Source organism: Epinephelus lanceolatus, chromosome 16, assembly GCF_041903045.1.
Source record: "Epinephelus lanceolatus isolate andai-2023 chromosome 16, ASM4190304v1, whole genome shotgun sequence".
Taxonomy (NCBI): domain Eukaryota; kingdom Metazoa; phylum Chordata; class Actinopteri; order Perciformes; family Serranidae; genus Epinephelus; species Epinephelus lanceolatus.
The window spans coordinates 31,076,789-31,090,270 of record NC_135749.1 but is presented as its reverse complement, the minus strand read 5'-3'; the positions used below and the strand labels follow the sequence as shown (position 1 = coordinate 31,090,270).

General features: G+C 40.4%; 1 protein-coding gene across 1 annotated transcript; it reads left to right on the top strand.

Moving 5' to 3' along the window:
- Window positions 1–726: 726 nt before the first annotated feature.
- On the top strand, window positions 727–11,882 carry LOC117263566 (tubulin beta chain-like). Its single transcript, XM_033637070.2, has 5 exons — window positions 727–862; window positions 7,915–8,023; window positions 8,679–8,789; window positions 9,186–9,430; window positions 10,217–11,882. Exons 1-5 carry the CDS (start codon window positions 806–808, stop codon window positions 11,027–11,029), a joined length of 1,335 nt encoding a protein of 444 aa, XP_033492961.1. The 5' UTR covers window positions 727–805; the 3' UTR covers window positions 11,030–11,882.
- Window positions 11,883–13,482: the final 1,600 nt, after the last annotated feature.

The window sequence follows — 13,482 nt, the reverse complement described above, 5'->3', positions numbered from 1 at the left end:
TGTGATTCTGCAACGTAATTTAAGTTAGAATTAGTTGCAGTGGAATAAAAAGTACAATATTAGACTCTGAATTGTTTTGGAATAGAAGTGTAACGAGAAGAAAAAGGAAATACTCAAGTAAAGTAAAAAAAAAAAAAAGTGCTTGTACTTATGAGCACATTACATGAGTGAATGTACTTGTAAAATACTTTTATCAATGAAATCCAAATGTGGTCTAGTGCTTATTGATATTAGCCTTCTTCAGGCAACACAGTAAGCAACTACTTCTACTCTATTCTATTGTGTTTAACTATATTCTCTTCTATTGTATGCCCAGTGCTGCCCCACACATTGAAGCAGAAGTAGGCCTGCATAGCCTATACTATAATATTCATTACCAAAATCAAACTGCCATGTTAATTTTATCGCCTCATTATAAAATTGAATAAAATTAAATATGACCTGCCAATTCTATTCTATTCTATTCTATTCTGCTCTGCATTGTTACATGTAGGTTAGTGGGGCTCAGGCTCCAACGGGGCAGTGATGACAAAACCCGGCACTCCTTCTTCTTTTCCGGTCCTTGCACTTGAGACAAGGAAACCCCTTTGAAAAAAAAAATCTGCCCTTTTCAGCCAATGAGCGTCGGAGCTCCGGCCACAGCAGCCAATCATGAACGTGAACGCCGTGATGGCCGCATCCCAAGACTGTAGCCCCGCCTACAGGACTCAGAGCAGTGCACTCTTTCTCTGTACTCAGTTAGTAGGTTCACTGCAACTCTTCATCACCACCAACATTCTTCTTTCATCACAAACTACTATCCATCATGAGGGAGATCGTGCACATCCAGGCCGGCCAGTGCGGGAACCAGATTGGTGCAAAGGTAAGAAGAAGTAGTGAGAACAAAAGGACTTTTTTTTTTTTTTTTAATTAGCAGTTTATTCTAACTTTTGTCTGCCAGATATGTAAAGTGTTTAATTCTTAAAAACTTTTCAAAGATGCCTTTCAAAAAAACCACAAAAGATACCATTACTAAAGCTGTAATGGGACCACACCATGCAGCCCTATTGTTCGCACTCCATCCTGTGCCATAGACTCAGGCAACCATTTAAAGTGTTCATCTTTCACCAGTTTATGACTACACCTTAGATTTGATTACATGTTTAGATATCTTGTTTTGAGTTTCAGACAAAGTAAGTGGTCTGATACGTCATGGGTATAAAGTCAGTTTTCAGTTTGTTTTCATTACAAGCTACCTGTTATCCAAGGAGATGTATACTTTTTGTACTATTAAATACATTTCACAAGACTACTGCTCACATATATCAGTAAAACTGTGATATAACATCTAACTCACAGTCAAAATAGTAACAGAATCGGAAACCGAACCTGATTTTATTATAAAAGTTGATGATAAATACAGTTAAGCACCGTAAGACTGACACAGATTACTAGACACAATGAATCACTGCTGGAATATCTCAGTTATGTGATGGGTCATTAAAGTACCACAGAGTACAGTAAGGTCTCAACAAACACACTCCTAATACGTCAAAGCAGCCCATATTAAAAATGTGGTGATGCTGTATTTCTGTGATATGAACTACAGTAACAATTCGCACATTAGGAACTGTTGACAAAACAGGGACTCAAGTCACTGATCCGTGATTAATGAAGCCGACCAGACTGGAGCAGACGCGCAGGACCAGCTGCTGTCTTGGCCGCCTGGTGAGCCGGACTCTTTGTCACTGAGAAAAGAGCAAAGAAGAAAACAAGAGGGTGAAAAGAAAGGAGAAATTTGCTGAGGCAGAGCATAGGAACGCAGCAGGAGGGGGGTGCAGGGGGGGAAGGAGGAAGATAACAAGTGGCTCAGTGTCTGCTCTGAGAGCACAGATGAGTTGGCTTAAAGGGCTGGTTTTCCAGTTAGTGTATCACATGCACACCCAAGCAACCAGCAAGTCTAACCTTGTTTACACGTGGACATATTTATAAAGTGATTATCTGCCATGTAAGCTGTTTTATCAGCATTTTTGCTACAGCACTTAAAGGATCCTGTGGTGTTTCTATGATTTAAATTTCCCAGAGATCCACTGTGAGGCAAATAGAGCTTCAGCAGATAATCAATTTCAGGTGCTCGCTTGTTTCAGCTTCTCATTTGTGAATACTTTATATCTTTTTAAGCATATAAGATAATTAATTTAAATGTCTTTCGAAATAGAACTGTTTTACCCAACTGTTGGTTGGGTAAAACAAGCAATTTGAAGACGTCACCAAGGCTCCGGGAATTTATGTTTGGCCATTTTTTAGTATTCTTTAAATGCCATATAGATTAATCAATTAATCAAGAAAATAATCTTTGATAGGCAGCATGGTGATGCAGTGGTTAGCATTTTTGCCTCACAGCGAGAGGGTTCCTGGTTTGAACCCAGGGTGGGGGATCCCCTCTGTGTGGAGCCTTCATGTTCTCTGTGGGTTTTCTCCGGGTACTCCGGCTTCCTCCCACAGTCCAAAGACATGCAGGTTAGTTGGTGACTCTAAATTGTCCGTAGGTGTGAATGTTAGCGTAAATGGTTGTATGTGTCAGCGCTGTGATAGTCTGGCGACCTGTACGCCCTGCCTCTTGCCCAATGTCAGCTGGGATAGGCTCCAGCAAACTTGCAACCTCTAACAGGATAAGCAGTTATGGAAAATGAATGAAAGAATAAATTAACTTATTATGCAAATTATTGGTACTTGCAGCCCAATAATAAAATAGTGTTAGCTGGATGTACAGTAGGTTTTAGTGGTATCTATTTTTTCATACCTTCATAACTTCTCTTGGATATACGGTATGTGACAGTATTAATTTATTAATACATATCGATTCTGAATATTTCAATACTTATTTTCCACAGTATCAATACAAGCTGGGCCTTCTCACTCTCCTTTAGTGTTACATTTACTACATTTTGCTGCTCTCTGCTACTAACCAAGAAAAGAAAAGTTGTCATCGTCATGTTACAGCTGTGTTACATTTATCATTTAATAAAAATTTTGACTTGTATGCCCTTAATGTCGGTTTTTCCCCATGGTATTTTTTTTTTTTTTCAAGATCAAAGTTAGACATTCCAGTAACGTGGTTACACTGATTTTTGTAATATCAAAAGTATGTAAAAGTATGTCAAGCTGGTAATAGAAGTCATTGTAGCATGTATGTCATTATCTAGCCCAAATATGCAGTGTATTATGCTGTTAACCTAACTGCTTGGTTTAAATACGCATGGCCCATAGTCTTCCATAGATTCTTCCTGCAAGACCTGACGACAGTTCCTGCTGCGACAGACACTGACACATCAGTGGGCTGAATGTATATTATGTGCGGGTGGTGGCTGGCAGTTGAATAAAATCATGTAGCTGCCTTTGTAGTTGCAAGAAGTCATCTCAAGATAAAGTTGCAAGACTTGACAGGGGTTTCCACAAAACATCATTTTAATACAGCATCTCTGTATCAGTTTAATAGAGAGAGGAGCATCTGTATATTTGACAGTATTGAAAATATACTTTCAGGATTTTTAAATACCCTTATATTCTGTAAAACCTTGATTCTGACCAAGCCTAATATATAGTGTGTTAAACCAGTTTGTAATAAAGAACCAAAATAGTCATTTGTTTATGTATCAATATATTGCAGATCCTGACCTATATATTATACTTATGTCACCCTCTAAGAAGAATTGTTTCAGTTTTGTATTTTTCATTAGCTTTTATTTTTAAATTGATTTTAATTTTTGTTTTTGAGTTTAGTTTGAGTTAGTTTCTAAAATGGGTTTTGCTCAATTCAGTTACATTGTTATTGTTTGCAAATGTTTCATTGTAGTTACATTTTTTATTAGTTTTCAGTGTTAGTTTTAGCTTTTTTAAAATTATAATATAGTAGATATGTGTCAGGGGCAAGATATAAGAAGTTCAGAATAGCTATTACAACACAAACACAACACTTTGTGAAGACCATTGACACACAGTCATGTAGAGATCCCAGTTTCAATAAAAATATGCACTGGCGCCTCCTCACACTTGTATTGAAAAATTTGACTATATTGACAAAGGCGACAACTACGTTTCCTGTAGTTCCTTAGTTTTTATTTTTTTGTCATATTGTCATATTGTTTTAATTTCAGTCAAAGCAACAGTGTGTAAGATTTTGAGGGTAATTTGTGGCATCTCAGCCTAGGACTGCAGATTGTTGTGTCTCCCGGTTAGAATTGCTTTAGTGTTCATTGTTCAGGAGGTTTTAAGTGGGAGCTGAATTATCTGCAGAGGTCTCTTCTTCTCCGAAGCAAATGGAAGTAAAAATGCTGAATAAAGCAGGTTCAAGGTTAAAAAAATCAGTGTTTTTCCGATGCTGCTCATCACGGAGCAACTCCAATGCAAGAACACGAATGGCCCTGTCTTGAGCCAGTATTTGGTTTGTCCGTTCTGGGCTACTGTAGAAACATGGTGGTGCATTATGGCTTTATCCATAGATGAGGACCCGTTCCCTGTGTAACTTAAAACAGCTCATTCCAAGGTTACAAAAACACAATTCTTAGTTTCAGGTGGTCATACACTAAAGAAAACATACTTGTACATTATATTCAATTTCTATAAATATACTCCCTGAATGTTTTCTCACAGCTACATTTAGTTTTTAGTTTAGTTTTAGTCATCTTAACAACCATGCCTCTAAATGGAGTTCAGATACAATCCAAACTGAAACAGGACTTAAACACTGACTGCTTTGCAACTGCAAAACAAACAGAAAGTGTTGTAATTTAAAAAATCTGAAAGTATATAGGCTAGCATCATTGTTTGAAGTAAAAAACATCGACAGTATGTGGTCCATTACACACTCGTAATGGACCACATTACGGGGGGGGGGGGGGGGGGGGGGGGTTGGCGGGGAAACAAAAGGCGTGGCAGCAGCATATGGGGTGACTCAAAGTCCACTGCTCAATGGCTCTGATCAGTGAAGACAAGTGTATTTACCGAGGACTTAGTGAGGCTGAGGTCATCCTCATTTCACTACAGATTACCTCTGCTTGAATTCACTCACTTACCCAATGTAGTTCCAAGCAAAATCTGCTCAGGTCTGTGCTGGATGGTTGCTGGATAACCTCTTATAGATAGGATAAAAGATTAGACAGTGACAGACTCGTCAGGATGTGTTCACTCTCCCCCTTTTCTGTTCATTATTTGTTGCATATAAAGTCTGTGACACAATTCGTTTGAATCTTGTTCTATTTTTAAACCCAGTGCACATCGCGATTTATATTTAACCAGATTGTGTAAATCCAAGTGATGAGTTTATCATATTATATCATTGTCCAGAATCCTTTTAGCTTTTAGCCCAGCCCAATTAAATGCTCAACAAGATGTTTTTCTGTTTCAAATCTGCTTGAATAAATTTATCAACTAGTTGCCATGGTGATCACAGGGGGGGGGGGTGAACTCAGTAACAGCCAAAGATGGAGAGGTGACAGTAGTGAAGATTAAAAAATGAGCCTCTCACACATACACACATACAGCCACACAGACGTGCCAACCTCCCTCTGCTTATCTCCCCCGTTTCCTCTTAAACACACACACACACACACACACACACACACACACAGTCCATGGCACAGATTAGGGTCAGTTGACTGAGCTGGTGTGACAGTCTGTGCTCGTATCTTAACTGAGTTTGGCATTACTGTCTCGGCCTGTAGAAACAGGGCTGAGTGAATCCACTGAGAAAGCACTGCTCTTACTGACCCTCTGACTACGCCTGGAACAAGGAGTCTTCTAGGCTACAGTGTAGAAGCTACAGAGGCGGTGTTGTGACCAAAGGATGTGTTAAAGATAAGAACATCTTGTGACCTTTAATTACTGTAAGAAACCAGATTAGCCTTGATTGTCTAAATGATTTTCTGCTGTTGGTTAAGATACTTTTCTGCCCACATGAAGTGGCACATCGAAACTTAGTGATACATGCTGCTCTTCAACGAGCTTTGTGTCATAACAGTGTGGATAGAATGTGTAAATCATGTATCTATAAAGAGAACTGGATGCAGCATTTGAGGCGGGCCATTGATTATTCTTAGGAAAGTGGCTCAGAAGTTTTACATCTTCCTACGGATTTTTGCTCGATCCAGGGCTCCAAGTACAAATTCCTAATTTTCGTATACCCGCTGCCATGGACACAAAGAGTATGGAAGCAGATCGAGAGAGACCTGCCCCCTCTCTCCTGGTATTAACGTACGTTTTGGCACAAGTGGACAGCAGAGACACATCAATGTTCACAGTGGTGCTTGTCATGCGTCTCGGCTTGTATTCAGATTTTATTAGTGCCCTGCACACAGTTATTATATGGGGCAAGACACTTCTGCCAGCTGCTCTGTATGCTTACTAGTCATGTTAGTGGTTGTTTCAGTACAGCTGGAGATATCGCTGTCAGCAGAATTCAACACACCTTCCATAGGGCAAAACAATGGATGGTTGTGCATCGCTTTATCCAGCTTGACATAGAATGGATAAGTTGTAGGGCACCAGCACGCGGTCACCAAAACCACCACCACGTCCTGCATTGATGATGCAGTACAAAAGATATGTGGTCAAATGCGTCCTAGATCAACTGGGCAAGTGGTTCAAATGATCGGATCACAAAGGGTCTTGGTGGTCGTTTAGACTTGTATTGAAAGCTGTCTACTTATGATCAGATCTCCCAAAACTCATTCTAATACCAAGTAAACAGGACCAAAGATGCGTGAGTTTAACCCTCTGACATTTTCAGAATGCAAAATACAACTACTAGATGTCTTTTATCTTTTTTATGTTGCATTACCAAGGCTACAAAACATCTAACCATTTATAAAAATTTGCTATTATGCTATTTTTTTACACTCTGAAGCTGAAACAATTAGTTGTTCAGAAGAAGATTAATCGATTTACCATTCAAGTCCTTTTCAGGCCAAAATGCCCAACATTTGCTTCTTTTGTTACACATTTGTTCCTGTTTACATTCTGCCTCCAGAACTTCCTCCTTTTCTTGTCTTGTCCTTGTTTCAGTCCTTTGAAATTCTTTTTGTTTTGCTCCTTTGTGATCAGGCTGTGTCATGTCTGTATTTTCCACACAGATTTTACACAGCTGTGGTTAATGTGTGCATCTAGCAGAACATTTACATCAAATGCTGAGAGTTGTCTCCGAGCTCTTGTGATCAGGATCAAAGCTACAGTCTCTTACAAACAGCCTGTGGGTCAGAAAGAACAAATTGGAGTTGTGACAGGTTGCTGCAAACTCGTTTATTCAAACACATGTGCTCACCATGATGCAGTGAGTGTATATATATCCATGAAATGCAGCTTTAAATCAGCATGACAATAGGAGAATACTCTCTGAGAGACTGCAGTGTTCTGAAAGGGGACTGTCGATTGCAGAAAATCTTCTTTAACCAGATTCAAAGAAAGAAACAACCTTTCTCTAGGTCATGCTGCTGTTTTTAGGGGATCTTGTGACCACAAAAAGTGATCAGATGACAGGGTCCTGGGTTAAGGCACAGAAAACAGAGGAGTGACTGTAAACCTCTCTCTTCTTTCTGCTTAGTAAGTTGCAGTCATGGCCTTAATCAGTACACACAGACACCTCTCTCTATGGCATGTGTCCAGAACTGAGACTGAATAACTCCACTGAGCGCACAACATTTCATGTTGTTGTTTTTAAGCGTCTAGAAGAAGATGGATGTTAAGTTTTTAGTATAATTAGATGTAGGTATACAAAAATTGAGTATCCAACAAATGGACATTTACCTGTGTGTGTGACTGCATTTTGCACGACTTGATTTTAACACACAGTTGCACATTTATTCATAGCGAATACTGCCTTCATTACAGTACACAGCTGCTTTTCTGATGCTGTGTTCGCTTGTGTTTTTGTGTGTTTAGTTCTGGGAGGTGATCAGTGATGAACACGGCATCGACCCAACAGGAACCTACCATGGAGACAGCGACTTGCAGCTGGACAGGATCAGTGTGTACTACAATGAAGCCACTGGTAAGAGCATCCTGACATACAGAGGTCTGTGTTTGATAAAGTGAGGGGAGACTGCCCTCCTGTGGAGAGACTGGCTCTGTGCAGCTGCAAGGAGGTGGAAGATTGAGACATATACACTACAACCACTGGGAAACAAGGATACAGTGATGTTAATAATAATAATAATAATAATAATAATAATAATAATAATAATAATAATAATAATGGACTTCAGACTCCTTCTAAAGCTTCTCATTGTTTTTAAATGTATAACTCCACTCAGTGGCCACATGAGGTACTGCAAAGTGATACATTAAACTGAAGTAATGTGTTTTATTTCTTTTTAAACATAATTTACAACATCAACTGAATGAGTCCTTCACATCATTCTTTCCTAAAAATAATGTGATTTTTTTTTTGTGTGTGTGTGTGTCAAAAACCACTGTTGATCATGGGTTGATGGACGTGATATGGAGAAAGTGGCCTACATTGTAGCATCATGTGAAAAGAATCTGGCTTCCAGTAGTTTTCAGTATTACTTCCGTGTGTAAATAAACACCATTTCTTAAATTTATCTGTAGTTTTGGTGGTTCTGTAGCTGTAATACCGTTAAAGGTTAACAAATACAAGATGCATTAAACTGATATATTGTTGCTGTCTCTCTGTGTGTGTTCAGGTGGGAAATATGTGCCTAGAGCCATCCTTGTTGACCTTGAACCGGGCACCATGGACTCAGTCCGCTCTGGACCTTTTGGACAAATTTTCAGGCCGGACAACTTTGTCTTTGGTAAGGACACACCCAACCAGAGAAGAGTTTGTAATGCAGACTTCTTTTCCACAGGAGGTCAGAGGTCCGGGTGAGATATGAAGCAGCAGTCGTGGAGTTTGTAACATTTAACATCTTGCCCAGGTACACTTGGAAGCATGCTGCCACAGGGGATTGGTCTCCAGTTAAAGGATGAACTCCGGGTGTCCCTTTTGCCCTGTTTTGTGGTTTTAGTCACATCCTGTCCATTTGACTAATCTAGCTCAACTGACTGTCCTAGATGGCACAGACGAGGTCACTCCTGCCATGGAGTCCCAATAATAAAAAGCACATCACTCACTGACTTTGACAAGTTTTGTGTTGAATTTTGTTTTGGGTGTTGAGAAAAGACACTAGCTTCTTTTTTTTACTCTTCAGGTCAAAGTGGAGCTGGTAACAACTGGGCCAAAGGTCACTACACGGAGGGGGCAGAGCTGGTGGATTCGGTCCTGGATGTGGTGAGGAAAGAGGCAGAAAGCTGTGAGTGTCTGCAGGGTTTCCAGCTCACTCACTCTCTGGGAGGTGGCACCGGCTCTGGCATGGGCACCCTGCTCATCAGCAAGATCAGAGAGGAGTACCCTGACCGCATCATGAATACCTTCAGTGTGGTGCCCTCTCCTAAGGTAACACATAAAATATTGTACCAATGTATACAGTAAAAAATGTTTATTTACTATCGCATATTAGACATTAGTCTACACTGTGTTTCCTTTTAGGTCATCAAAAAAATATATCAATACCATCCTTAATTGCTGTTCTGGTATTTAGTAGTGTTGATGATGTTATTAGATCCAAATCTTGAGATTTTAATGCAAAGTATTTCAATTCTACATGTTGATAGTGACTGCCCTCTACTGGTTAAAACTTGGCTATTGCAATTGAATTTAGTTATTGGCTGATCAGGCAGGTGACCTATATGGTAGCTTTTTGCAACCACCCAGCCCCCCCCTCTTTCGCAGCACGAAGGAGTGACAGGCCATATCTTAGCACCCCCCTCCTAGCCCTGCCTGCGCTGATATTTTTTTCACATTCTAGGGACATTTTTAACTTCAGGGTAAAGGCACTGCAGCCAAAACTCTGGGGTTTAGTTACTCTTCAAAAAGACAAATATATTGCTTTAATTTGACACAGTGATTTTACAAAACATTTTCGGGAACAAGCTTATTCAAGTTTTAAAAAACACCACACAGAGGCCTTCAAATATTTTCAATTATTTTGTCTAGGGGCAGGCAGTGAGTAGGTGGTCGTGGCCCCCTTTGGCCACCCCTCGGCACCACCACTGGTTGCAGATCATGAGGTCACCATGAAGTATGATGAAAACAAAGAAGTAAACTGCGCTGGAAAAATTGGCAGTCTGTGTCGATCTCTATCACTTTAACAGTTTGATGTTCTTGTCGCTTTGTCTTCAGGTGTCGGACACAGTGGTTGAGCCGTACAACGCCACGCTGTCAGTCCACCAGCTGGTAGAAAACACAGATGAGACCTACTGCATTGACAACGAAGCCCTTTATGATATTTGCTTCCGCACTCTCAAACTCACTACACCCACCTACGGCGACCTGAACCACCTTGTCTCAGCCACCATGAGTGGTGTGACCACCTGCCTGCGTTTCCCAGGCCAACTTAATGCCGATCTGAGGAAACTGGCTGTCAACATGGTGCCCTTCCCCCGTCTCCACTTCTTCATGCCTGGCTTTGCCCCTCTGACCAGCAGGGGGAGCCAGCAGTACCGCGCCCTGACTGTGCCTGAGCTCACCCAGCAGGTGTTTGACGCCAAAAACATGATGGCTGCCTGCGACCCTCGCCACGGACGCTACCTGACGGTGGCTGCCGTGTTCCGTGGCCGCATGTCCATGAAGGAGGTGGATGAGCAGATGCTGAACGTCCAAAACAAGAACAGCAGCTACTTTGTGGAGTGGATCCCCAACAATGTCAAGACAGCCGTCTGTGACATCCCACCACGTGGCCTCAAGATGGCCGTTACCTTCATCGGCAACAGCACAGCCATCCAGGAGCTGTTCAAGCGCATCTCTGAGCAGTTCACTGCCATGTTCCGCCGCAAGGCCTTTCTCCACTGGTACACCGGTGAGGGCATGGATGAGATGGAGTTCACTGAGGCAGAGAGCAACATGAATGACCTGGTGTCCGAGTACCAGCAGTACCAGGACGCCACTGCCGAGGAGGAGGGAGAGTTTGAGGAAGAGGTAGAAGAGGATGCCTAAAAAAGTAACAGCAAATGATGAAAGAGATGAGGTTAAAGGGATAGTTCGGATCTTTTGAAATGGGGGTGTCTGAGGTACATCTCCACAGTCGGTGTATTACAGGCTGTAGATGTCAGTTGGCACACCCTCAGTTTAGAGAAGCAGACAGGAGTGCCACCACGGAAGCTAAGCGATGTACTGCTGTGGAGGGGGGCAGCAACAAACCACCACCTAAAAAAACAATAAGGGAAAAACTAGAATTTTAGCTCAGTGAACAAGGGAGCTGCTGGTCCACTGCTGCCTCAAACCGTCAGTTTGTTTTTGTTATTTTGTGACTTTGGTTAACCGGAACCAACCCTTTTAAACGCCAAAGTCACACAATAACACAAACTAACTACCAATAGAGGCGGCAGTCGACCAGCAGCTCCTGTGATCAGCAATCCTACATCACTGTTTTTTTTCAATGGAGTCTGGCTTTGAAGATTTAACATTTTCATATCCCCATCAGAAATCACTGTCTGACAATAAGGTAAAGCAGTGAAAGTATTATAAATATAATGTACACTGAAACTGTTATTGATTTTTCTTTAGTGGCTAAAATATTGATGCTTTCTCTGTCCTCAGGCATACGTCTACTGTTCGTAATACACTGACTGTACATAAGTACCTCGTTCAGAACCACTTCTAAAGATCCGAACTATCCCTTTAATAACCAAAATAAATAGATAAATAAAAACATCCAGAAGAAAAGAGAAAAGAAAAATATTGTGAGATGAAATGAAGGAATGTAACAGAACGGATAAGGAAGGCTGGTTAGAGAAGTATGGGAGTCTCAATTGGTTAATGGAGGAAAGGAAACTATGTGAAGGAATAAGAATGAAAGATAAATGTTGGAAGGAAAGTAAAAGAGAAGCAGGATGAGAAATAGGGTGAAAATCACGTGACCAAATTAATGTGCCATGGTTTACAGTTTATTGTGACGCCATGTTCTTTGTTCAGTTTTACCAAGACTAGCTTTCCAACCTCTTTTTTAACACTGTGATCTTATCTTGCAGCAAACGAAGCGCTTCTTACACTTCACTTTAATTGCATAGGGTCATATTTGACTGTTTTCTGGAAAACAAAAATTAAAACAAAGTAATCGTGGCGACTCTACATAGTAAAGTTAATTCCACCTTGAACGAATGTGGTTAAATCACTGATTTAAAATGCAATATGACACTACACACATTCACACTCAATGCAAACAAGCTGTGAACGTTTGCCAAATATTACTGACATGACATTACCTCTTGCACGAGAAACCGTATTTTGCAGCCATTGGAACAATCAAATCAATGTGCTTGTTCACTGATTTGAAGCACAGGGTTAGCAGTTCGATCAGTTTTTTATTTCAGTGCTTAAGCATTTAAAAGAGGTGAAGTCAAAGAATGTCAAGTGTTAAAAATCTTATAGCTTAGGTTATTTTGGTAAAACCAGACCTGTGACCTTGAAATTGAGCTCCACAAATGTGAAATCATGCCATTATCAGTGTTTATCGCTTTTATAAGTGTTCATTACTGCCATTATTTATCAGCTTTGAAGATCCACTCTCAGAGATAAATGTGAATTTGAGGAGTAGGTGGGACTGTCAGTATTTGTTCCTTACTGGGGCCTGTACTCTGAGTAAATTGATTGGAAATATTAACATTTTGACTGTTGTTGTCGCATCCCTCTTAAGACTGTGGGTAGAAAAAGACATTCGGGTGGGATTTTTGCTGGCCCAGTAATTTAAGTCAGAGAGAGATCAGGATTTCAGGTCAATATCTATGGGAAGACCTCTCCATTCCTGTTAGACACAAGCAAAGAGAATTCTTTGTTTCTCACAGTAGGTGAGATTAACTTTTATGGAAAAGTCTCAGCAGAAGGCACCCGTCAATTACAACTTCAAGTAGCAAATTCACATAATTAGGTTGTCTTTTTCTCATCTGAATTGGAACTTTTATTTAATTAAGAAAGCACAGAAATAGGTGTCATAGCTGTAATAAAGTTAGACATGTTTAACAAGGTTTGTTGGAGCAGAACTTGCAGCAATTTCAACATATTACATAACAATAATTTAAAATTCTGCAATGTTGTCAGTCAGAACAAAGATGACTTTACTAAACAAATTGACTGCACTAAGATACATTTTCACAGTTTTAATGCAATAACAGCAGCGGCTGCAGGATTACTCTCAGACGCCAGCCAACGTCATGAGGAGAATCACACACTGTGGATGTCCTTAACCCATATCAGGTTGTGAAAAGCATATTAGACTTTACCTGATCTGTTTTCCATTCCCTTTATTCCCTGATATGTTAGACTCAAAAGGGCCTGAGCTAACCTTGGTTGAAGCATCTTTGCTGTTGTTGGATTAGAACCATGTATCAGTTAAGTATTATATTCAAAGACAGTAATAAAAAATATTTTGTCTGTGACCTTCATGTGTTTTT